At 53.3% G+C, this 26,223-nt stretch overlaps 1 protein-coding gene across 1 annotated transcript in view; it reads left to right on the top strand.

Moving 5' to 3' along the window:
* The window catches only part of ZC3H18 (zinc finger CCCH-type containing 18), a 79,771-nt gene that overhangs the window by 31,188 nt on the left and 22,360 nt on the right, over positions 1-26,223 (top strand). The window contains exons 7-9 of the mRNA XM_066583078.1: positions 9,686-9,718; positions 13,774-13,888; positions 15,776-16,014. Coding sequence (XP_066439175.1) covers positions 9,686-9,718; positions 13,774-13,888; positions 15,776-16,014 — 387 coding nt within the window. The remainder of the gene's footprint in view (positions 1-9,685; positions 9,719-13,773; positions 13,889-15,775; positions 16,015-26,223) is intronic.

Here is a 26,223-nt window from a genome sequence, read left to right as displayed (position 1 = left end):
GAGCTCCGGGTATGCTGCGGGCTTCTACTAGTGTGTATCTAAGCTCCGGGTATGCTGCGGGCTTCTACTAGTGTGTATCTAAGCTCGGGGTATGCTGCGGGCTTCTACTAGTGTGTATCTAAGCTCCGGGTATGCTGCGGGCTTCTACTAGTGTGTATCTAAGCTCAGGGTATGCTGCGGGCTTCTACTAGTGTGTATCTAAGCTCCGGGTATGCTGCGGGCTTCTACTAGTGTGTATCTAAGCTCCGGGTATGCTGCAGGCTTCTACTAGTGTGTATCTAAGCTCGGGGTATGCTGCGGGCTTCTACTAGTGTGTATCTAAGCTCCGGGTATGCTGCGGGCTTCTACTAGTGTGTATCTAAGCTCCGGGTATGCTGCAGGCTTCTACTAGTGTGTATCTAAGCTCTGGCTATGCTGCGGGCTTCTACTAGTGTGTATCTAAGCTCCGGGTATGCTGCGGGCTTCTACTAGTGTGTATCTAAGCTCGGGGTATGCTGCGGGCTTCTACTAGTGTGTATCTAAGCTCCGGGTGGGCTGCGGGCTTCTACTAGTGTGTATCTAAGCTCCGGGTGGGCTGCGGGCTTCTACTAGTGTGTATCTGAGCTCCGGGTATGCTGCGGGCTTCTACTAGTGTGTATCTAAGCTCCGGGTATGCTGCGGGCTTCTACTAGTGTGTATCTAAGCTCGGGGTATGCTGCGGGCTTCTACTAGTGTGTATCTAAGCTCCGGGTATGCTGCGGGCTTCTACTAGTGTGTATCTAAGCTCAGGGTATGCTGCGGGCTTCTACTAGTGTGTATCTAAGCTCCGGGTATGCTGCGGGCTTCTACTAGTGTGTATCTAAGCTCCGGGTATGCTGCAGGCTTCTACTAGTGTGTATCTAAGCTTCGGGTATGCTGCGGGCTTCTACTAGTGTGTATCTAAGCTCCGGGTATGCTGCGGGCTTCTACTAGTGTGTATCTAAGCTCCGGGTATGCTGTGGGCTTCTACTAGTGTGTATCTAAGCTCCGGGTATGCTGCAGGCTTCTACTAGTGTGTATCTAAGCTCCGGGTATGTTGCAGGCTTCTACTAGTGTGTATCTAAGCTCCGGGTATGCTGCGGGCTTCTACTAGTGTGTATCTAAGCTCCGGGTATGCTGCAGGCTTCTACTAGTGTGTATCTAAGCTCCGGGTATGCTGCGGGCTTCTACTAGTGTGTATCTAAGCTCCGGGTATGCTGCGGGCTTCTACTAGTGTGTATCTAAGCTCCGGGTGTGCTGCGGGCTTCTACTAGTGTGTATCTAAGCTCCGGGTATGCTGCGGGCTTCTACTAGTGTGTATCTAAGCTCCGGGTATGTTGCAGGCTTCTACTAGTGTGTATCTAAGCTCCGGGTATGCTGCGGGCTTCTACTAGTGTGTATCTAAGCTCCGGGTATGCTGCGGGCTTCTACTAGTGTGTATCTAAGCTCCGGGTATGCTGCGGGCTTCTACTAGTGTGTATCTAAGCTCCGGGTATGCTGCGGGCTTCTACTAGTGTGTATCTAAGCTCTGGGTATGCTGCGGGCTTCTACTAGTGTGTATCTAAGCTCCGGGTATGCTGCGGGCTTCTACTAGTATGTATCTAAGCTCCGGGTATGCTGCGGGCTTCTACTAGTGTGTATCTAAGCTCTGGGTATGCTGCGGGCTTCTACTAGTGTGTATCTAAGCTCCGGGTATGCTGCGGGCTTCTACTAGTGTGTATCTAAGCTCCGGGTATGCTGTGGGCTTCTACTAGTGTGTATCTAAGCTCTGGGTATGCTGCGGGCTTCTTCTAGTGTGTATCTAAGCTCCGGGTATGCTGCGGGCTTCTACTAGTGTGTATCTAAGCTCCGGGTATGCTGTGGGCTTCTACTAGTGTGTATCTAAGCTCTGGGTATGCTGTGGGCTTCTACTAGTGTGTATCTAAGCTCCGGGTATGTTGCAGGCTTCTACTAGTGTGTATCTAAGCTCCGGGTATGCTGCAGGCTTCTACTAGTGTGTATCTAAGCTCTGGGTATGCTGCGGGCTTCTTCTAGTGTGTATCTAAGCTCCGGGTATGCTGCGGGCTTCTACTAGTGTGTATCTAAGCTCCGGGTATGCTGTGGGCTTCTACTAGTGTGTATCTAAGCTCCGGGTATGCTGCGGGCTTCTACTAGTGTGTATCTAAGCTCCGGGTATTCTGCAGGCTTCTACTAGCGTGTATCTAAACTCTGAGTATGCTGCAGGCTTCTAGTAGTGTGTATCTAAGCTCCGCAGCCCCCACACCACCCTATACAGTATACTAGGCCCATCGCCGCCCCCCGCACCTCCCTATACAGTATACTAGGCCCATCGTAGCCCCCCGCACCTCCCTATACAGTATACTAGGCCCATCGCCGCCCCCCGCACCTCCCTATACAGTATACTAGGCCCATCGCAGCCCCCCGCACCTCCCTATACAGTATACTAGGCCCATCGCAGCCCCCCGCTCCTCCCTATACAGTATACTAGGCCCATCGTAGCCCCCCGCTCCTCCCTATACAGTATACTAGGCCCATCGCAGCCCCCCGCTCCTCCCTATACAGTATACTAGGCCCATCGCCGCCCCCCGCACCTCCCTATACAGTATACTAGGCCCATCGCAGCCCCCCGCACCTCCCTATACAGTATACTAGGCCCATCGCCGCCCCCCGCACCTCCCTATACAGTATACTAGGCCCATCGCAGCCCCCCGCTCCTCCCTATACAGTATACTAGGCCCATCGTAGCCCCCCGCTCCTCCCTATACAGTATACTAGGCCCATCGCAGCCCCCCGCACCTCCCTATACAGTATACTAGGCCCATCGTAGCCCCCCGCTCCTCCCTATACAGTATACTAGGCCCATCGCAGCCCCCCCGCACCTCCCTATACAGTATACTAGGCCCATCGCAGCCCCCCACACCTCCCTATACAGTATACTAGGCCCATCGCAGCCCCCCGCTCCTCCCTATACAGTATACTAGGCCCATCGCCGCCCCCCGCACCTCCCTATACAGTATACTAGGCCCATCGCAGCCCCCCACACCTCCCTATACAGTATACTAGGCCCATCGCAGCCCCCCGCTCCTCCCTATACAGTATACTAGGCCCATCGCAGCCCCCCGCACCTCCCTATACAGTATACTAGGCCCATCGCAGCCCCCCGCACCTCCCTATACAGTATACTAGGCCCATCGCAGCCCCCCGCACCTCCCTATACAGTATACTAGGCCCATCGTAGCCCCCCGCTCCTCCCTATACAGTATACTAGGCCCATCGCAGCCCCCCGCACCTCCCTATACAGTATACTAGGCCCATCGCAGCCCCCGCTCCTCCCTATACAGTATACTAGGCCCATCGCCGCCCCCGCTCCTCCCTATACAGTATACTAGGCCCATCGTAGCCCCCCGCACCTCCCTATACAGTATACTAGGCCCATCGCAGCCCCCCGCACCTCCCTATACAGTATACTAGGCCCATCGCAGCCCCCCGCTCCTCCCTATACAGTATACTAGGCCCATCGTAGCCCCCCACACCTCCCTATACAGTATACTAGGCCCATCGCCGCCCCCCGCACCTCCCTATACAGTATACTAGGCCCATCGCAGCCCCCCGCACCTCCCTATACAGTATACTAGGCCCATCGTAGCCCCCCGCACCTCCCTATACAGTATACTAGGCCCATCGCCGCCCCCCGCACCTCCCTATACAGTATACTAGGCCCATCGCAGCCCCCCGCACCTCCCTATACAGTATACTAGGCCCATCGCAGCCCCCCGCACCTCCCTATACAGTATACTAGGCCCATCGTAGCCCCCCACACCTCCCTATACAGTATACTAGGCCCATCGCAGCCCCCCGCACCTCCCTATACAGTATACTAGGCCCATCGCCGCCCCCCGCACCTCCCTATACAGTATACTAGGCCCATCGCAGCCCCCCGCACCTCCCTATACAGTATACTAGGCCCATCGCAGCCCCCCGCACCTCCCTATACAGTATACTAGGCCCATTGCAGCCCCCGCACCTCCCTATACAGTATACTAGGCCCATCGCAGCCCCCCGCACCTCCCTATACAGTATACTAGGCCCATCGCCGCCCCCCGCTCCTCCCTATACAGTTTACTAGGCCCATCGTAGCCCCCCGCACCTCCCTATACCGTATACTAGGCTCATCGTAGCCCCCGCACCACCCTATACAGTATACTAGGCCCATCGCCGCCCCCCGCACCTCCCTATACAGTATACTAGGCCCATCGTAGCCCCCCGCTCCTCCCTATACAGTATACTAGGCCCATCGCCGCCTCCGCTCCTCCCTATACAGTATACTAGGCCCATCGTAGCCCCCCGCTCCTCCCTATACAGTATACTAGGCCCATCGCAGCCCCCCGCTCCTCCCTATACAGTATACTAGGCCCATCGTAGCCCCCCGCACCACCCTATACAGTATACTAGGCCCATCGCAGCCCCCCGCACCTCCCTATACACTATACTAGGCCCATCGCAGCCCCCCGCACCTCTCTATACAGTATACTAGGCCCATCGTAGCCCCCCACACCTCCCTATACAGTATACTAGGCCCATCGTAGCCCCCCGCACCTCCCTATACAGTATACTAGGCCCATCGCAGCCCCCCGCACCTCCCTATACAGTATACTAGGCCCATCGTAGCCCCCGCACCACCCTATACAGTATACTAGGCCCATCGCCGCCCCCCGCACCTCCCTATACAGTATACTAGGCCCATCGCAGCCCCCCGCTCCTCCCTATACAGTATACTAGGCCCATCGCAGCCCCCCGCTCCTCCCTATACAGTATACTAGGCCCATCGCAGCCCCCCCGCACCTCCCTATACAGTATACTAGGCCCATCGCAGCCCCCCCGCACCTCCCTATACAGTATACTAGGCCCATCGCAGCCCCCCGCACCTCCCTATACAGTATACTAGGCCCATCGCAGCCCCCCGCTCCTCCCTATACAGTATACTAGGCCCATCGCAGCCCCCCGCACCTCCCTATACAGTATACTAGGCCCATCGTAGCCCCCCGCACCTCCCTATACAGTATACTAGGCCCATCGCAGCCCCCCGCACCTCCCTATACAGTATACTAGGCCCATCGCAGCCCCCCGCACCTCCCTATACAGTATACTAGGCCCATCGCAGCCCCCCGCTCCTCCCTATACAGTATACTAGGCCCATCGCAGCCCCCCCGCACCTCCCTATACAGTATACTAGGCCCATCGTAGCCCCCCGCACCTCCCTATACAGTATACTAGGCCCATCGTAGCCCCCCGCACCTCCCTATACAGTATACTAGGCCCATCGTAGCCCCCCGCACCTCCCTATACAGTATACTAGGCCCATCGCCGCCCCCCGCACCTCCCTATAGAGTATACTAGGCCCATCGCAGCCCCCCGCACCTCCCTATACAGTATACTAGGCCCATCGCAGCCCCCCGCACCTCCCTATACAGTATACTAGGCCCATCGCAGCCCCCCGCACCTCCCTATACAGTATACTAGGCCCATCGCAGCCCCCCGCACCTCCCTATACAGTATACTAGGCCCATCGTAGCCCCCCGCACCTCCCTATACAGTATACTAGGCCCATCGCCGCCCCCCGCACCTCCCTATACAGTATACTAGGCCCATCGTAGCCCCCCGCACCTCCCTATACAGTATACTAGGCCCATCGTAGCCCCCCGCTCCTCCCTATACAGTATACTAGGCCCATCGCCGCCCCCCGCTCCTCCCTATACAGTATACTAGGCCCATCGCAGCCCCCCGCACCTCCCTATACAGTATACTAGGCCCATCGTAGCCCCCCGCACCACTCTATACAGTATACTAGGCCCATCGCAGCCCCCCGCACCTCCCTATACAGTATACTAGGCCCATCGCAGCCCCCCGCACCACTCTATACAGTATACTAGGCCCATCGCAGCCCCCCCGCTCCTCCCTATACAGTATACTAGGCCCATCGTAGCCCCCCGCTCCTCCCTATACAGTATACTACGCCCATCGTAGCCCCCCGCTCCTCCCTATACAGTATACTACGCCCATCGTAGCCCCCCGCTCCTCCCTATACAGTATACTAGGCCCATCGTAGCCCCCCGCTCCTCCCTATACAGTATACTACGCCCATCGTAGCCCCCCGCTCCTCCCTATACAGTATACTACGCCCATCGCAGCCCCCCGCACCTCCCTATACAGTATACTAGGCCCATCGCAGCCACCGCACCTCCCTATACAGTATACTAGGCCCATCGTAGCCCCCCGCACCTCCCTATACAGTATACTAGGCCCATCGTAGCCCCCCGCACCTCCCTATACAGTATACTAGGCCCATCGCCGCCCCCCGCTCCTCCCTATACAGTATACTAGGCCCATCGCCGCCCCCCGCACCTTCCTATACAGTATACTAGGCCCATCGTAGCCCCCCGCGCACCTCCCTATACAGTATACTAGGCCCATCGCCGCCCCCCGCTCCTCCCTATACAGTATACTAGGCCCATCGTAGCCCCCCGCACCTCCCTATACAGTATACTAGGCCCATCGCCGCCCCCCGCTCCTCCTATACAGTATACTAGGCCCATCGCAGCCCCCCGCTCCTCCCTATACAGTATACTAGGCCCATCGCAGCCCCCCGCACCTCCCTATACAGTATACTAGGCCCATCGTAGCCCCCCGCACCTCCCTATACAGTATACTAGGCCCATCGCAGCCCCCCGCACCTCCCTATACAGTATACTAGGCCCATCGCAGCCCCCCGCACCTCCCTATACAGTATACTAGGCCCATCGCAGCCCCCCGCTCCTCCCTATACAGTATACTAGGCCCATCGTAGCCCCCCGCACCTCCCTATACAGTATACTAGGCCCATCGTAGCCCCCCGCACCTCCCTATACAGTATACTAGGCCCATCGCAGCCCCCCCGCACCTCCCTATACAGTATACTAGGCCCATCGTAGCCCCCCCGCACCTCCCTATACAGTATACTAGGCCCATCGCAGCCCCCGCACCTCCCTATACAGTATACTAGGCCCATCGCAGCCCCCGCTCCTCCCTATACAGTATACTAGGCCCATCGCAGCCCCCCGCTCCTCCCTATACAGTATACTAGGCCCATCGCAGCCCCCCGCACCTCCCTATACAGTATACTAGGCCCATCGCAGCCCCCCGCACCTCCCTATACATACTAGGCCCATCGTAGCCCCCCGCACCTCCCTATACAGTATACTAGGCCCATCGCAGCCCCCCGCACCTCCCTATACAGTATACTAGGCCCATCGTAGCCCCCCGCTCCTCCCTATACAGTATACTAGGCCCATCGCAGCCCCCCCGCACCTCCCTATACAGTATACTAGGCCCATCGCAGCCCCCCGCACCTCCCTATACAGTATACTAGGCCCATCGCAGCCCCCCCGCACCTCCCTATACAGTATACTAGGCCCATCGCAGCCCCCCGCACCTCCCTATACAGTATACTAGGCCCATCGCAGCCCCCCGCTCCTCCCTATACAGTATACTAGGCCCATCGTAGCCCCCCACACCTCCCTATACAGTATACTAGGCCCATCGTAGCCCCCCGCACCTCCCTATACAGTATACTAGGCCCATCGCAGCCCCCCGCACCTCCCTATACAGTATACTAGGCCCATCGCAGCCCCCTGCACCTCCCTATACAGTATACTAGGCCCATCGCAGCCCCCCGCACCTCCCTATACAGTATACTAGGCCCATCGCCGACCCCCGCTCCTCCCTATACAGTATACTAGGCCCATCGCAGCCCCCCGCACCTCCCTATACAGTATACTAGGCCCATCGCAGCCCCCGCACCTCCCTATACAGTATACTAGGCCCATCGTAGCCCCCCGCTCCTCCCTATACAGTATACTAGGCCCATCGCAGCCCCCCGCTCCTCCCTATACAGTATACTAGGCCCATCGTAGCCCCCCGCTCCTCCCTATACAGTATACTAGGCCCATCGTAGCCCCCCGCTCCTCCCTATACAGTATACTAGGCCCATCGCAGCCCCCCGCTCCTCCCTATACAGTATACTAGGCCCATCGTAGCCCCCCGCTCCTCCCTATACAGTATACTAGGCCCATCGCAGCCCCCCGCACCTCCCTATACCGTATACTAGGCCCATCGCAGCCCCCCCGCTCCTCCCTATACAGTATACTAGGCCCATCGCAGCCCCCGCACCTCCCTATTCAGTATACTAGGCCCATCGTAGTCTCCCTATACAGTATACTAGGCCCATCGTAGCCCCCCGCACCTCCCTATACAGTATACTAGGCCCATCGTAGCCCCCCGCACCTCCCTATTCAGTATACTAGGCCCATCGTAGCCCCCCGCACCTCCCTATACAGTATACTAGGCCCATCGTAGCCCCCCGCACCTCCCTATTCAGTATACTAGGCCCATCGCAGCCCCCCGCACCTCCCTATTCAGTATACTAGGCCCATCGCAGCCCCCCGCACCTCCCTATACAGTATACTAGGCCCATCGTAGCCCCCCGCTCCTCCCTATACAGTATACTAGGCCCATCGTAGCCCCCCGCACCTCCCTATACAGTATACTAGGCCCATCGCAGCCCCCGCACCTCCCTATACAGTATACTAGGCCCATCGCAGCCCCCCGCACCTCCCTATACAGTATACTAGGCCCATCGTAGCCCCCCGCTCCTCCCTATACAGTATACTAGGCCCATCGTAGCCCCCCGCACCTCCCTATACAGTATACTAGGCCCATCGCAGCCCCCCGCACCTCCCTATACAGTATACTAGGCCCATCGCAGCCCCCGCACCTCCCTATACAGTATACTAGGCCGATCGCAGCCCCCCGCACCTCCCTATACAGTATACTAGGCCCATCGCAGCCCCCCGCACCTCCCTATACAGTATACTAGGCCCATCGTAGCCCCCCCGCACCTCCCTATACAGTATACTAGGCCCATCGCAGCCCCCCGCTCCTCCCTATACAGTATACTAGGCCCATCGTAGCCCCCCGCACCACCCTATACAGTATACTAGGCCCATCGCCGCCCCCCGCTCCTCCCTATACAGTATACTAGGCCCATCGTAGCCCCCCGCACCTCCCTATACAGTATACTAAGCCCATCGCCCCCCCCGCACCTCCCTATACAGTATACTAGGCCCATCGTAGCCCCCCGCACCTCCCTATACAGTATACTAGGCCCATCGCAGCCCCCGCACCTCCCTATACAGTATACTAGGCCCATCGCAGCCCCCGCACCTCCCTATACAGTATACTAGGCCCATCGTAGCCCCCCGCACCTCCCTATACAGTATACTAGGCCCATCGTAGCCCCCCGCTCCTCCCTATACAGTATACTAGGCCCATCGTAGCCCCCCGCACCTCCCTATACAGTATACTAGGCCCATCGTAGCCCCCCGCACCTCCCTATACAGTATACTAGGCCCATCGCTGCCCCTGCGCACAGACATCTGCAAGGAGTCTGCATTGGTTTGGGGGTCCGGAGGTCTTCATGGAGTTGTAGTCAGCAGATCGGCCGGTCGGGCCCCGTTTGAGCAGTGTGGCGTTGAGCACCCGTAGGCCGGCAGCCGCAGTGAGAGGAGGACCTTCAGCGGTGTCTCCTGCTGTGTGATTGGTATACACGGAGTAAGCGTCTCTCTTACACGTCTTTCATCTTCTTTTTTTCCAGAGAAGTGGAGTTTCGCGAGACAGTGACCCAAGGGTAAGTGGCCATGAGGGTAAGTGGCAGTTTACTAGCGGTGGTCTGGGACTATGAAGTCGTTGGATGAACGCAATGGTTCTGGTTTTACTGCAGCAGCCAAGTCTAATCTACCCTTGTAGGCAAATGATCTGCTTCTTGTGCCCTGATGGCACCAACTAAACAGGGCGGCCTTCAGCTAAGCCCCTCCCCCGCACTCACAGGATAGTTTAAAAGGCCCTCCAAACACTTTTATTGCAGATTCTGAATTTTGTCTCGTATAAATATATTTGGTGCAGAACTCGGTCCTTAATGAGAAAACTAGCCTTAGGAAGCAGTAAATGGTGTCCCTTCTGTGTTCCAGAACTTTTGTATTTGCAGGATGAGCTCTAGAATCCTAGAATGGTGGAGTTTAAAGGGTCCTCTGGGGTCATCGGGGTCCTCTGGGGTCATCGGTGTCCTCTGGGGTCATCGGGGTCCTCTGGGGTCATCGGGGTCATTGGGTCCGACCCCCTGCTCAGTGCAGGATCACTAAATCATCCCAGACAGATGTCTGTCCGGCCTCTGTAGACTTCCATTGAAGGAGAACTCCCCACCTCCCGTGACAACCTGTTCCACTCATTGATCCCCTCACTGTCTAATATCTAATCTGTGTCTCCTCCCTTTCAGTTTCATCCCATTGCTTCTAGTCTTTCCTTGTGCAGATGAGAATAGGGCTGATCCCCCCTGCACTGTGACAGCCCTTCAGATATTTGTAGACGGCTATTAAGTCTCCTCTCAGCCTTCTCTTCTGCTAAACATTCCCAGATCCTTTACCCGTTCCTCATAGGACATGATTTGCAGACCGCTCACCATCTTGGTAACTCTTCTCTGAACTTGCTCCAGTTTGTCTATGTCTATTATAAAGTGGGGTGCCCAGAACTGGACCCAGTATTCCAGATGAGGTCTGACTAAGGAAGAGTAGAGGGGATAATGACCTCACGTGATCTAGACTCTATGCTTCTCTTAATACATCCCAGAATTGTGTTTGCCTTTTTGGCTGCTGCATCACATTGTTGACTCATGTTCAGTCTATGATCTATTAGTATACCCAAGTCTTTTTCACATGCTGCTTAGCCCAATTCCTCCCATTCTGTATGCACTTTCTTCATTTCTCTTGCCCAGATGTAGGACTTTGCATTTCTCCTTGGTAAATACCATTCGCAATGGGCTTTAGAGCGGTTCCGCCGCCGTTGCAGCTTTCTCTCCCCCATAAAGAGGAGTGAGGCTGCAACAGAAAAAAAAAAAAGAATTGACATGCTGCGGCTGTCAATTCCGTGCCTCATCACCGGTTCCGCCCGGCTTTGCCGCGACAGATTGGCCGTCCTGTGTGGATTTTTGCAAAACCTGGCTACCCCCAGGATTAGGAGCCGCGGGCGGATTTGCTGGCCAGAAGTTCCGCAGAGAGTTTCTGCGGTAAGTTCGTCCGGTGTGAACCCAGCCTGAAGGATTGTCCGGATACGGGGCAGACGGAGGGAAGGATCTGATAGCATTCATCCTGGCCGGACTTTATAACCTGGCACCCCCCGGCGGCGGCCCTTTATATCCACCGTATAGACACCTTGATTAGTTGAGATGAACTATTTGGGCAATGTATTCTTTCTTTTTAATGGAATTTGCTTGCTGGCTGGATGTAATGTTTTATATACGGGTTGTACAAGGGGTCGGGTTTTCTGTAGGACATCCAGACATACGTGCAGCTCGCAGTTATTGGCTTCTAAGGAATAGAAGAGCTGCCGTTGGCATGGGGAGATGGCGGCCCTGTACTACTGACTATCTAATATGGCATCCATTGGATCGTACAGGGGGCCTCGTAGACCAATGCGGGTGTAATATTACATATGACTTGGAGCTTGTACAGGATTGTAAGAAGGGGGGTCTTGTAGATGGGGGTGTGGGGGGGGGGCGGTCTTGTAGATGGGGGTGTGGGGGGGGGCGGTCTTGTAGATGGGGGGGGGGCAGTCTTGTAGATGGGGGGGCGGTCTTGTAGATGGGGGGTGTGGGGGGCGGTCTTGTAGATGGGGGGTGTGGGGGGCGGTCTTGTAGATGGGGGTGTGGGGGGGGCGGTCTTGTAGATGGGGGTGTGGGGGGGCGGTCTTGTAGATGGGGGTGGGGGGGCGGTCTTGTAGATGGGTGTGGGGGCGGTCTTGTAGATGGGGGGTGTGGGGGGCGGTCTTGTAGATGGGGAGGCGGTCTTGTAGATGGGGGGTGTGGGGGGCGGTCTTGTAGATGGGGGGGCGGTCTTGTAGATGGGGGGGCGGTCTTGTAGATGGGGGGGTGTGGGGGGCGGTCTTGTAGATGGGGGGTGTGGGGGGGCGGTCTTGTAGGTGGGGGGGCGGTCTTGTAGATGGGGGGGTGTGGGGGGCGGTCTTGTAGATGGGGGGGTGTGGGGGGCGGTCTTGTAGATGGGGGGGTGTGGGGGGGCGGTCTTGTAGATGGGGTGTGGGGGGGGCGGTCTTGTAGATGGGGGGGGGTGGGGGCGGTCTTGTAGATGGGGGGGGGGTGGGGGGCGGTCTTGTAGATGGGGGGGGTGGGGGGCGGTCTTGTAGATGGGGGGGTGGGGGGCGGTCTTGTAGATGGGGGGGGTGGGGGGCGGTCTTGTAGATGGGGGGGTGGGGGGCGGTCTTGTAGATGGGGGGGTGGGGGGCGGTCTTGTAGATGGGGGGGGTGGGGGGCGGTCTTGTAGATGGGGGGGGTGGGGGGCGGTCTTGTAGATGGGGGGGGTGGGGGGCGGTCTTGTAGATGGGGGGGGGTGGGGGGCGGTCTTGTAGATGGGGGGGGGTGGGGGGCGGTCTTGTAGATGGGGGGGGGTGGGGGGCGGTCTTGTAGATGGGGGGGGGTGGGGGGCGGTCTTGTAGATGGGGGGGGGTGGGGGGCGGTCTTGTAGATGGGGGGGTGTGGGGGGGCGGTCTTGTAGATGGGGTGTGGGGGGGGCGGTCTTGTAGATGGGGTGTGGGGGGGGCGGTCTTGTAGATGGGGGGGTGTGGGGGGCGGTCTTGTAGATGGGGGGGTGTGGGGGGCGGTCTTGTAGATGGGGGGGGGTGGGGGGCGGTCTTGTAGATGGGGGGGGGTGGGGGGCGGTCTTGTAGATGGGGGGGTGTGGGGGGCGGTCTTGTCAAGTCGCTACGGCTCTCACTAAGCTGTTGTAATTGGGGTGCAGCTGCCTTGGTGTATTTAGGGGGCAGATATGATCATGTAGCTCCACTTCATCTCCACCGTTGCCACTTTGGTAAATCTGCAGTTCCATCGTCGTGTGCGGGAGCCACGTGCGAGGGTAAGAACTGTATGCGCCACATGAGGACGGCCTGTGAATCTCCAGTAGTGAAGCCGGTAAACCTTGTAGGGGTGAGCTGCATCTACTTCGGAGTCTTCGCTCCCGTTCTTTTATGAAGATGAGCGCGGCTGTAAATACTGGGGGGGGGAACGTTCCACACAGACAGATGGGTGGGATTTAGCCTGACTAATCTGAGAAGCCGTGTCTGCAGGCCTCACACATTGGACTGTATTGTGTGAAGCTTTAATAGGACCCCCCCTTCCCCGTTGTAGAGTCTCGGCCCCCCACCGCACATGTTGGATGGAACAGGACTAGACGGACCCCATTTACCTGTTTGGGGTCTGTCTGCCTTGTGCCATCTGTCCTTGTAGCTAGACGTGGCCTGCGGTGCCATGTTGTCCAGTATCTGCAGACAGCCGTGTCTACGGGACCAAAGAACCCCCAAGGAAAACTTCAAATGGAGTGAAGAATTTCCGCCACAAATTTGCGTGCGTTCTGCGAGGGCATCGCTGTAAATCAGGAATGCAAAGGGTAAAATCCATCATGTAAACCGCCTAATATCCGCAGCATGCTCCGCTTTGTATCACATGGCGTCTAGAAGACCGGCCACTTGTATCATACTGAAAACTAATGCAAATCTGCCCAAGTGCAAAGACCAGGATTGTGGTGTTGGTTTCATAGCAATGCGTCGATTGCCACAAAGGAGCTCGTGGGCCGTCGCACAAGACAGAGCGCTTCATCTAAGGCTGCCTTTTATTTTTCTCAGGCCCGATCCCTTTGCAGATCCCTACTATGACTTAGAAATGGAGAGATATTGGCGTGGAGGGCAGTACGAGAACTTCCGGGTCCAGTACACCGAGGCCGAGCCGTATCGCTATAGAGTAAGTAGCTGCCGCTCGTGTTCAAGTGCATGTATGAACAAAACTGAAAGTAACTCTATATGGATGAATTAGAAGGTCACTCCGACAGTCTTATCACTGCTCTCACTATTGTATCGGTGCTGAAGTCATAGTGCACATACATTACGTATCCTGTATTATACTCCAGAGCTGCACTCACTATTCTGCTGGTGGAGTCACTGTGTACATACATTACTTATCCTGTACTGATCCTGAGTTACATCCTGTATTATACCCCAGAGCTGCACTCACTATTCTGCTGGTGGAGTCACTGTGTACATACATTACTTATCCTGTACTGACCCTGAGTTACATCCTGTATTATACCCCAGAGCTGCACTCACTATTCTGCTGGTGGAGTCACTGTGTACATACATTACTTATCCTGTATTATACTCCAGAGCTGCACTCCCTATTCTGCTGGTGGAGTCACTGTGTACCTACATTACTTATCCTGTACTGATCCTGAGTTACATCCTGTATTATACTCCAGAGCTGCACTCACTATTCTGCTGGTGGTGGAATCACTGTGTACGTACATTACTTATCCTGTACTGCTCCTGAGTTACATCCTGCATTATACTCCAGAGCTGCACTCTCTATTCTGCTGGTGGTGGAATCACTGTGTACATACATTACTTATCCTGTACTGACCCTGAGTTACATCCTGTATTATACTCCAGAGCTGCACTCACTATTCTGCTGGTGGAGTCACTGTGTAGATACATTACTTATCCTGTACTGATCCTGAGTTACATTCCTGCATTATACCCCAGAGCTGCACTCACTATTCTGGTGGAGTCACTGTGTACATACATTACTTATCCTGTACTGATCCTGAGTTACATCCTGTATTATACCCCAGAGCTGCACTCACTATTCTGCTGGTGGAGTCACTGTGTACATACATTACCTATCCTGTACTGATCCTGTATTATACCCCAGAGCTGCACTCACTATTCTGCTGGTGGAGTCACTGTGTAGATACATTACTTATCCTGTACTGATCCTGAGTTACATCCTGTATTATACGCCAGAGCTGCACTCACTATTCTGCTTTTGGAGTCACTGTACATACTTTACTTATCCTGTACTGATCCTGAGTTACATCCTGTATTATACTCCAGAGCTGCACTCACTATTCTGCTGGTGGAGTCACTGTGTACATACATTACTTATCCTGTACTGACCCTGAGTTACATCCTGTATTATACCCCAGAGCTGCACTCACTATTCTGCTGGTGGAGTCACTGTGTACATACATTACTTATCCTGTACTGATCCTGAGTTACATCCTGTATTATACCCCAGAGCTGCACTCACTATTCTGCTGGTAGAGTCACTGTGTACATACATTACTTATCCTGTACTGACCCTGAGTTACATCCTGTATTATACCCCAGAGCTGCACTCACTATTCTGCTGGTGGAGTCACTGTGTACATACATTACTTATCCTGTATTATACTCCAGAGCTGCACTCACTATTCTGCTGGTGGAGTCACTGTTTACATACATTACCTATCCTGTACTGATCCTGAGTTACATCCTGTATTATACTCCAGAGCTGCGCTCACTATTCTGCTGGTGGAGTCACTGTGTATATACATTACCTATCCTGTATTATACTCCAGAGCTGCGCTCACTATTCTGCTGGTTGTTAATGGTTGACGACGCGGTTGAGCTGTGATAATGTCTGTCGCAGTGTGGTAGTCAATCACCAGATTACTGTGCATTCCCCGCAGAGCTGTGTCCAGACACTGAACAAGTAGGTGAAGCTCAGACATCTCGGCTGTGAAGCCTGTACCTCCGGAGCTTTGTGCCTCCTCCAGCGCTGCAGGATCTCTGTTAACACCTTTTCTTCCCACAGGACAGAGAACGGGAGCGTGAGAGGGACCGCGACCGACAGCGAGATCGAGACCGCGAGAGGGACCGAGAACGTCGTCAACGGGAAAGAGAGCGTGATAGAGAGCGAGAGCGGGACAAGGACCGACAGAAGAGGAAAGACGAGTGGGAAAGGGACCGAAATAAAAGGGACGAGAAGGAACGTCAGAAGGATAAGGACAAGGAGAAGGACAAGACGAGGACCAAGTCTCCGCTGCTGCCCAGGTGGGTGCTGTAGAGCCGGCACGGAGGGGCAGTGCATGTGGCGCCCCCTGCCCAGTGTGTTGGTACAGTCACATGGCCGGAGCTTGATGAAAGACTGTTCCATAAACTGTCCTGAGCAGTCAGGGGGGCTGCAGACCCCGATAGCAGCAGCGTCTGCAGACGGGGGGCTGGAAACTAAGGTTAACGTGTGAAATGCCATTTTTGTGCACCTCTGCAAGTATGTGGGGCTTCGGGGGATGGGCAGAGGAACATTTACATCACACTAGCTAAAGTCGTCAGGGCCGCAAGAAGGAGCAGAGGGACCCGCGGGACAGCGGCTGCAGAGCCTTGTGGCCCTGCTGACTTCATCCGGTGACAGGCCTCACCAGCTTCATGAAGTCAGAGGTGGGCCACGCCAGCTTCTCCCCGCTGCGGCCCCCTCTGTGGTCACATGATCTGCAGCAGATTCCGCCGCCTGTATTTGGGCCGCAGCCACGCTTTATGCACGGAATCCGTGGGCAGCAGGTGAGGGGCTGGAGCGGCTTCTCCGCGCAGCAGTCATCCGTTTAAGGTGAACCTAGAGCACCCCGCCGTCGCCTCAGCACAGACAGGCGGGTAAGCGACTGCACGAGCGCTCAGGTCACCGCCGTTAGCCCCTGTGCACAGCGCATACACAGGCGGAGGTGCCCCCCATTTAGGAAATGATGTGAGTATGGCGTGGAGGCGGAGCAACCAGGGAGCGCCCCGTGCCCTGCCCCCGTGCCCTGCCCCCGCGCCTCCATTCATTTTAAACTGACCGTCGTTGAGAGTTTACTGCTGCTTACCAGGCGCGGCTCCTCGTTCAGTCGCTGCACGGGACGTTGGCGCTCAAAATTGGTTCAGTTTCGTCTTGGTGGCTCGTCTTGTAAAGCGTCGCTGGATCGCCGATCTGTGTAAACGCTCACGTAGGTGACGAAGCGCTGGGCCAGAAGGCCGCAATCCAGCGGTGACGGCTGTCATTGTGAATAGTCTGCGCCAGCGCCGTGGGCCTTGGCCGTGACGTCAGTGCCCGTGCAGTTGTCTACCCGAGCGGCCATTACACGGGATGACTAGCCGCCTAAATCACGCAGTAGCGCAGGAACAGTTTTCAGCGCTAATGACCCGGTGTAAACGGCCGCTGCGGCTCTGCTTTGTATTGAATGTGTAGGTTTTGGGTTGCAGTTTGGGCACTCGGTCTCTGAGGTTCCATCACTGATGCACGGCATTCTGGGAGGTTTTTATTGCAGGTAGAGATTTTATAAATAATCTCCCTGCTAGCGCTGGTGGGGCCCCCCCGCTTCTCTGCTGGCGCTGGTGGGGCCCCCCCGCTTCTCTGCTGGCGCTGGTGGGGCCCCCCCACTTCTCTACTGGCGCTGGTGGGGCCCCCCCACTTCTCTACTGGCGCTGGTGGGGCCCCCCGCTTCTCTGCTGGCACTGGTGGGGCCCCCCGCATCTCTGCTGGCACTGGTGGGGCCCCCTGTTTCTCTGCTGGCACTGGTGGGGCCCCCTGTTTCTCTGCTGGCACTGGTGGGGCCCCCTGTTTCTCTGCTGGCGCTGGTGGGGCCCCCCCGCTTCTCTGCTGGCGCGGGTGGGTGCCTTGTGTAGACTGAAGCAGCAGGGAGACAAGTACCCAGAGTGTTGCGCAGCGCTGCTGTCCGCCCGTCACGTAGAGAGCTTGTTGTTTCCGCCGCCCCTTCCACTTTTGCTCTTCGCTGGCGCTGAGTGCCGGAGTCTGATCTACTCAGGATGGGTGCGGGATGATGGATGCCTCCTCCTCTTCATTACCTGAACTGTCATCACAGTTGTTTTGGTTATCATTGGAAACAGTCAGCAAGCTGCAGTACAGACCCAGGTGACAACCTACCTTCTCTAGAGGGACAGTTGGTTCTTCTCTGCAAGACACATCAAACCCTTTACAAGTAGAGCATGCTGGGAGATTTCAGGTCTGAAAGCCTGGAGAATAGTGAGTGCAGCTCTGGAGTATAATACAGGATGTAACTCAGGATCAGTACAGGATAAGTAATGTATGTACACAGTGACTCCACCAGCAGAATAGTGAGTGCAGCTCTGGGGTATAATACAGGATGTAACTCAGGATCAGTACAGGATAAGTAATGTATGTACACAGTGACTCCACCAGCAGAATAGTGAGTGCAGCTCTGGGGTATAATAGAGGATGTAACTCAGGAGCAGTACAGGATAAGTAATGTATGTACACAGTGACTGTACCAGCAGAATAGTGAGTGCAGCTCTGAGGTATAATACAGGATGTAACTCAGGATCAGTACAGGATAAGTAATGTATGTACACAGTGACTCCACCAGCAGAATAGTGAGTGCAGCTCTGGGGTATAATACAGGATGTAACTCAGGAGCAGTACAGGATAAGTAATGTATGTACACAGTGACTCCACCAGCAGAATAGTGAGTGCAGCTCTGGGGTATAATACAGGATGTAACTCAGGATCAGTACAGGATAAGTTATGTATGTGCACAGTGACTCCACCAGCAGAATAGTGAGTGCAGCTCTGGAGTATAATACAGGATGTGACTCAGGATCAGTACAGGATAAGTAATGTATGTATACAGTGACTCCACCAGCAGAATAGTGAGTGCAGCTCTGGAGTATAATACAGGATGTAACTCAGGAACAGTACAGGATAAGTAATATATGTACACAGTGACTCCACCAGCAGCAGAATAGTGAGTACAGCTCTGGGGTATAATACAGGATGTGACTCAGGATCAGTACAGGATAAGTAATGTATGTACACAGTGACTCCACCAGCAGAATAGTGAGTGCAGCTCTGGGGTATAATACAGGATGTAACTCAGGAGCAGTACAGGATAAGTAATGTATGTACACAGTGACTCCACCACCAGCAGAATAGTGAGTGCAGCTCTGGGGTATAATACAGGATGTGACTCAGGATCAGTACAGGATAAGTAATGTATGTACACAGTGACTCCACCAGCAGAATAGTGAGTGCAGCTCTGGGGTATAATACAGGATGTAACTCAGGAGCAGTACAGGATAAGTAATGTATGTACACAGTGACTCCACCACCAGCAGAATAGTGAGTGCAGCTCTGGGGTATAATACAGGATGTGACTCAGGATCAGTACAGGATAAGTAATGTATGTACACAGTGACTCCACCAGCAGAATAGTGAGTGCAGCTCTGGAGTATAATACAGGATGTAAGTCAGGGTCAGTACAGGATAAGTAATGTATGTACACAGTGACTCCACCAGCAGAATAGTGAGTGCAGCTCTGGGGTATAATACAGGATGTGACTCAGGATCAGTACAGGATAAGTAATGTATGTACACAGTGACTCCACCAGCAGAATAGTGAGTGCAGCTCTGCGGTATAATACAGGATGTAACTCAGGGTCAGTACAGGATAAGTAATGTATGTATACAGTGACTCCACCAGCAGAATAGTGAGTGCAGCTCTGGAGTATAATACAGGATGTAACTCAGGATCAGTACAGGATAAGTAATGTATGTACACAGTGACTCCACCAGCAGAATAGTGAGTGCAGCTCTGGAGTATAATACAGGATATGACTCAGGATCAGTACAGGATAAGTAATGTATGTACACAGTGACTCCACCAGCAGCAGAATAGTGAGTGCAGCTCTGGGGTATAATACAGGATATGACTCAGGATCAGTACAGGATAAGTAATGTATGTACACAGTGACTCCAGCAGCAGAATAGTGAGTGCAGCTCTGGGGTATAATACAGGATGTAACTCAGGAGCAGTACAGGATAAGTAATGTATGTACACAGTGACTCCACCAGCAGAATAGTGAGTGCAGCTCTGGAGTATAATACAGGATGTAACTCAGGATCAGTACAGGATAAGTAATGTATGTACACAGTGACTCCACCAGCAGAATAGTGAGTGCAGCTCTGGAGTATAATACAGGATATAACTCAGGAGCAGTACAGGATAAGTAATGTATGTACACAGTGACTCCACTAGCAGAATAGTGAGTGCAGCTCTGGAGTATAATACAGGATGTAACTCAGGATCAGTACAGGATAAGTAATGTATGTACACAGTGACTCCACCAGCAGAATAGTGAGTGCAGCTCTGGGGTATAATACAGGATGTAACTCAGTAGCAGTACAGGATAAGTAATGCATGTACACAGTGACTCCACCAGCAGAATAGTGAGTGCAGCTCTGGGGTATAATACAGGATGTAACTCCGGATCAGTACAGGATAAGTAATGTATGTACACAGTGACTCCACCAGCAGAATAGTGAGTGCAGCTCTGGGGTATAATACAGGATGTGACTCAGGATCAGTACAGGATAAGTAATGTATGTACACAGTGACTGTACCAGCAGAATAGTGAGTGCAGCTCTGAGGTATAATACAGGATGTAACTCAGGATCAGTACAGGATAAGTAATGTATGTACACAGTGACTCCACCAGCAGAATAGTGAGTGCAGCTCTGGAGTATAATACAGGATGTGACTCAGGATCAGTACAGGATAAGTAATGTATGTATACAGTGACTCCACCAGCAGAATAGTGAGTGCAGCTCTGGAGTATAATACAGGATGTAACTCAGGAACAGTACAGGATAAGTAATGTATGTACACAGTGACTCCACCAGCAGCAGAATAGTGAGTACAGCTCTGGGGTATAATACAGGATGTGACTCAGGATCAGTACAGGATAAGTAATGTATGTACACAGTGACTCCACCAGCAGAATAGTGAGTGCAGCTCTGGGGTATAATACAGGATGTAACTCAGGAGCAGTACAGGATAAGTAATGTATGTACACAGTGACTCCACCACCAGCAGAATAGTGAGTGCAGCTCTGGGGTATAATACAGGATGTGACTCAGGATCAGTACAGGATAAGTAATGTATGTACACAGTGACTCCACCAGCAGAATAGTGAGTGCAGCTCTGGAGTATAATACAGGATGTAAGTCAGGGTCAGTACAGGATAAGTAATGTATGTACACAGTGACTCCACCAGCAGAATAGTGAGTGCAGCTCTGGGGTATAATACAGGATGTAACTCAGGATCAGTACAGGATAAGTAATGTATGTACACAGTGACTCCACCAGCAGAATAGTGAGTGCAGCTCTGCGGTATAATACAGGATGTAACTCAGGATCAGTACAGGATAAGTAATGTATGTATACAGTGACTCCACCAGCAGAATAGTGAGTGCAGCTCTGGAGTATAATACAGGATATGACTCAGGATCAGTACAGGATAAGTAATGTATGTACACAGTGACTCCACCAGCAGCAGAATAGTGAGTGCAGCTCTGGGGTATAATACAGGATATGACTCAGGATCAGTACAGGATAAGTAATGTATGTACACAGTGACTCCAGCAGCAGAATAGTGAGTGCAGCTCTGGGGTATAATACAGGATGTAACTCAGGAGCAGTACAGGATAAGTAATGTATGTACACAGTGACTCCACCAGCAGAATAGTGAGTGCAGCTCTGGAGTATAATACAGGATGTAACTCAGGATCAGTACAGGATAAGTAATGTATGTACACAGTGACTCCACCAGCAGAATAGTGAGTGCAGCTCTGGAGTATAATACAGGATATAACTCAGGAGCAGTACAGGATAAGTAATGTATGTACACAGTGACTCCACTAGCAGAATAGTGAGTGCAGCTCTGGAGTATAATACAGGATATAACTCAGGAGCAGTACAGGATAAGTAATGTATGTACACAGTGACTCCACTAGCAGAATAGTGAGTGCAGCTCTGGAGTATAATACAGGATGTAAGTCAGGATCAGTACAGGATAAGTAATGTATGTACACAGTGACTCCACCAGCAGAATAGTGAGTGCAGCTCTGGTGGTGCATAGAAACCATCAGAAAGCAGGTGGTGAGTCGGCTAGTCTTTATCATGGCTTTATTTTACTTGCAGTCCCTGATTGTGGCCTCCGAGGCCTCTCGCAGCTGAGGATATATAGATATTGTTATGGGGGGGGAAGGACTTCGATTGTCCCTATGCATCACGTTCCAACTGTAGTACGCAGCTCCCAGTGGACCCGGTTACACAATCGGGCTATCTAATCAAGATCCGGGGGCTGGAAACTACCAGAACGTTCCGAGAGTGGTTCGGTCAGAATAAACCAAATATCTCCCACCCCCCACCCCCAAACTTCGCTCCATGACCCCTCGGTGGTCGGTGGCAAGTAATTTGTATGTCCAACCAAAACAAGATAATACAGACTGGCTGGCGGCCTCCCAACTAGTCGGGTGCTGGACGTCCTTTACCCTTCAGCTCCTAGATACCAATAGATGCCCAGATGTCCATCGGCAGATATCAGAGGACCCTCCACCAGCGGACAGGAAGGGGTCAGCGATTCATGCTGCTTGCGCCAAATTCTGCCCTCCCATCAGCACATAAATCTGGCTCCATCTGACCAGGAGATGTTCCTCCGCTGCTCAGTGATACAAGTTTTGCGCTCTTTTGCCCGCTGGAGTCTTTCTGTTCCTCTTAGACACAATGGCGCTGGAACTGGTCGCCTGCTGTTATACCATCCGTGCGGAGGAACGGCGAGTTGTGCGTTCGGACACGTTAGTTGGAGCCCCAGCGTTGTATTCAGCTGACTGTGCAGCCTGTTGGTCAGAATGATTCCTGACATCCTCCTCCGACCCCTTTCAGTGATGAGTTGTTTCCGTCCACAGGATCCCCTTCCGCTGGATGTTTTCCTCGATCGCGCCATTCTCAGTATACTCTCCACACCGTTACATGATACCCCCCCCCATGGTTGGCGGTGAGACCCCGGCTAGTCTAGCATCGATGACCGGCCTCGTTGGAAGTCGCTCTGATTGCTGGATCTTCCATCTAATGTGGATTCACACTAAAACTGATCCGCGGAAAACTTGTCACGTGACTTTAACAATAATTTTTATTGAAAATGTCCCATTTTAGGAGGGAATCGACCGTTGAGATGGCGCTGCCGGCGTACGGCGGGCTGGTCGGTGGGAGTAGAATTGTAATCCATTATACCAGATTCTTCTCCGCCTTTTCATTGTTGTTTTTGTCATAGAAACGATTCAAAAACCTCAGTGGCCTGAAGGGGAAAAGGAGGGAGGTAGGCAGGTATTGGGGAGGGGAGGGGGGTGTTCTCCCATGGGGGATCCCCAAGGTTAGCTTTCGGGCTTTGTATTCCTACTGCGGCCTCCACTGTAGGGGGGTGTAACCTATCCATGGGCTCCTAACATTTAGGAATCTCCCGTACCTGTCCTCTGCTATGGATGGTAATTTCTCCTTAATCAGGTACCAATGCATTCGGCGTTTGACCCCAGAGGAGTCCGGTGAGGGGTTTCATAGTTTTTGTGGCTAGGAGGAAGAATGGAATCGGCTTTCTAGAGGTTGGAGATGTGTAACCCTTTGGTTCAGTGGGGCTTCCCATGGGTTGGTACGCAGGTTATGATTAGTAGACCCTAATCTGGAGTCTTTTGACTCCAGGGCAGGACCTCCATATGTGGGACATATCTCCTGGGGCGGTGCGTTCCCAGAAACAGTCTTCAGAGCGGCCTGGCGCCGCGCCAGCAGTTCCTGTAGGGACTGAGTACCAGCGTCCTAGGAGGGTATACGAGGTTTCTAACATCCGTGTATGGCCGGCACCACAACTGGCTGATCTCCTAATCTGGGACCGTTCAGCGTCTACCATGCTGCCTACATCTCGCTCCCATACAGATGGTAGTTGTGAACGGTGCGAGGTCTGGGAAGGCCTGAGTATATCTGTGAGATGAGGCCTTTTGCTTGGGGGTATTTGGGACAGGATGTTCGGGGGTGGGGGTTGTTTTTAATGGGGAGTTTGTGTTTTTGAGAAGAGAGGATATGAACGTCTTGAGCTGTAAATAGCGGAATCTTGTCCCGTTATTTTATGGCGCGCTCCGGGGTCACCGGGGGGTATCATACAGGGAAGCGCCGATCGTGAGAGGTGGGGGACTGTGATGAAGGGGCCGTTCAGTGTGTGTGTGTGTGTGTGTGTGTGTGTGTGTGTGTGTGTATGTATATGTGTATATATATATATGTGTATATATATATATGTGTATATATATATATGTGTATATATATATATATGTGTATATATATATATATATATATGTATATATATACACATATATATATATATATATATATATATATATATATATATATATATAAATAATTTGTTTCTCCTTCTTGCTCGTTGTACTTTGCGCTCTGCCTTAGCAGTCTTGATGGATGATGCTTCCTCCGGGGGCTCTCATGTGGGGGGTATCTTCATGAAGGGGCCGTTCAGTGTATATATATGTATTTGGTTACTCCTTCTTGCTCGTTGTACGTTGCGCTCTGCCGTAGCAGTCTTGATGGATGATGCTTCCTCCGGGGGCTCTCATGTGGGGGGTATCTTCATGAAGGGGCCGTTCAGTGTATATATATGTATTTGGTTACTCCTTCTTCTTGATGGATGATGCTTCCTCCGGGGGCTCTGATGTGGGGGGACTGTGATGAAGGGACCGTTCAGTGTATATATGTATTTGTTACTCCTCCTTCTTGCTCGTTGTACTTTGCGCTCTGCCTTAGCAGTCTTGATGGATGATGCTTCCTCCGGGGGCTCTCATGTGGGGGGTATCTTCATGAAGGGGCCGTTCAGTGTATATATATGTATTTGGTTACTCCTTCTTCTTGATGGATGATGCTTCCTCCAGCGGCTCTCATGTGGGGGGTATCTTCATGAAGGAGCCGTTCAGTGTATATATATGTATTTGGTTACTCCTTCTTCTTGATGGATGATGCTTCCTCCGGCGGCTCTGATGTGTGGGGGGTATCTTCATGAAGGGGCCGTTCAGTGTATATATATGTATTTGGTTACTCCTTCTTCTTGATGGATGATGCTTCCTCCGGCGGCTCGGACCGCTCGCTCTACATTCCATCTTTTTGGCTCACGTGGACGTTGTGTTTTCCAGACCTTTGTGTGGCTCAGCAGCCGCAGCTATTAATAGACAGTGCTAAATATAGCTCAGACGGCTTCTATATTTAGACTTGTTCTCTGAGTGACTCGCAGCCGCACTCTCTGGCCTTAAAGGGGTTGTCCCGAGGCAGCAAGTGGGTCTGTACACTTCTGCATGGCCATAATAATGCACTTTGTAATGTACATTGTGCATTAATTATGAGCCATACAGAAGTTATAAAAAGTTTTATACTTACCTGCTCCGTTGCTAGCGTCCTCGTCTCCATGGTGCCGACTAATTTTCGCCCTCCGATGGCCAAATTAGCCGCGCTTGCGCAGTCCGGGTCTTCTGCAGTCTTCTATGGGGCTCCGTGTAGCTCCGTGTAGCTCCGCCCCGTCACGTGCCGATTCCAGCCAATCAGGAGGCTGGAATCGGCAGTGGACCGCACAGAAGAGCTGCGGTCCACGGAGGAAGAGGCCATCTTCAGCGGTGAGTAGAGAAGTCACCGGAGCGCGGGGATTCAGGTAAGCGCTCCGGTGAGCTTTCTTTACCTCCCTGCATCGGGGTTGTCTCGCGCCGAACGGGGGGGGGGGTTGAAAAAAAAAAAAACCCGTTTCGGCGCGGGACAACCCCTTTAATGACATCTGTGACGCCAGACTGGGAAAAGCAAGCGGTGATATGAGCTGCGGGGCTTCCCTCCCTCCCCCCACCCAGTGACGGGGCTGCGAGGACCCCAAGCGACCTGATAAATCAGAACACGTCACTCCGGCTCTCCCAACCTGTTTTGGTTGTTGTATATGTTGTATCTCCTCCCCAGGGGCATGGTGGGGATCCGCGCCTCCACAGTCTGTAGTGCAACGGATGCGACTTCACACCCAGAATCGCCAATATGGGACCATATGAAGTTCTTTACTGCTGACTTTTAGTCATTGCAGGCGACGCCAGCTGACAGGAGGAGCTACAGAAGGTCCTGTGCGGGGAAGACAAGAAGCAAACATTTCTTGAGTGACGGCCCGTTAATAGTGCACAATATCAGGATGGACTGCTCAGTAATGAGCGATGTGTGCCAATGACTGGGGAGACGAGAGCTTAGTAATGTGTGTGCACCGGCAGAACACTGAGCGCAGCTCTGGGGAATAATACAGGATAAGTAATGTATGTACACAGTGACTCCACCAGCAGAATAGTGAGTGCAGCTCTGGGGTATAATACAGAATGTAACTCAGGATCAGTACAGGATAAGTAAT

The sequence above is a fragment of the Eleutherodactylus coqui genome, chromosome 11, assembly GCF_035609145.1.
Source record: "Eleutherodactylus coqui strain aEleCoq1 chromosome 11, aEleCoq1.hap1, whole genome shotgun sequence".
NCBI classification, from domain to species: domain Eukaryota; kingdom Metazoa; phylum Chordata; class Amphibia; order Anura; family Eleutherodactylidae; genus Eleutherodactylus; species Eleutherodactylus coqui.
This window is presented reverse-complemented; position numbering and strand designations above follow the sequence as displayed.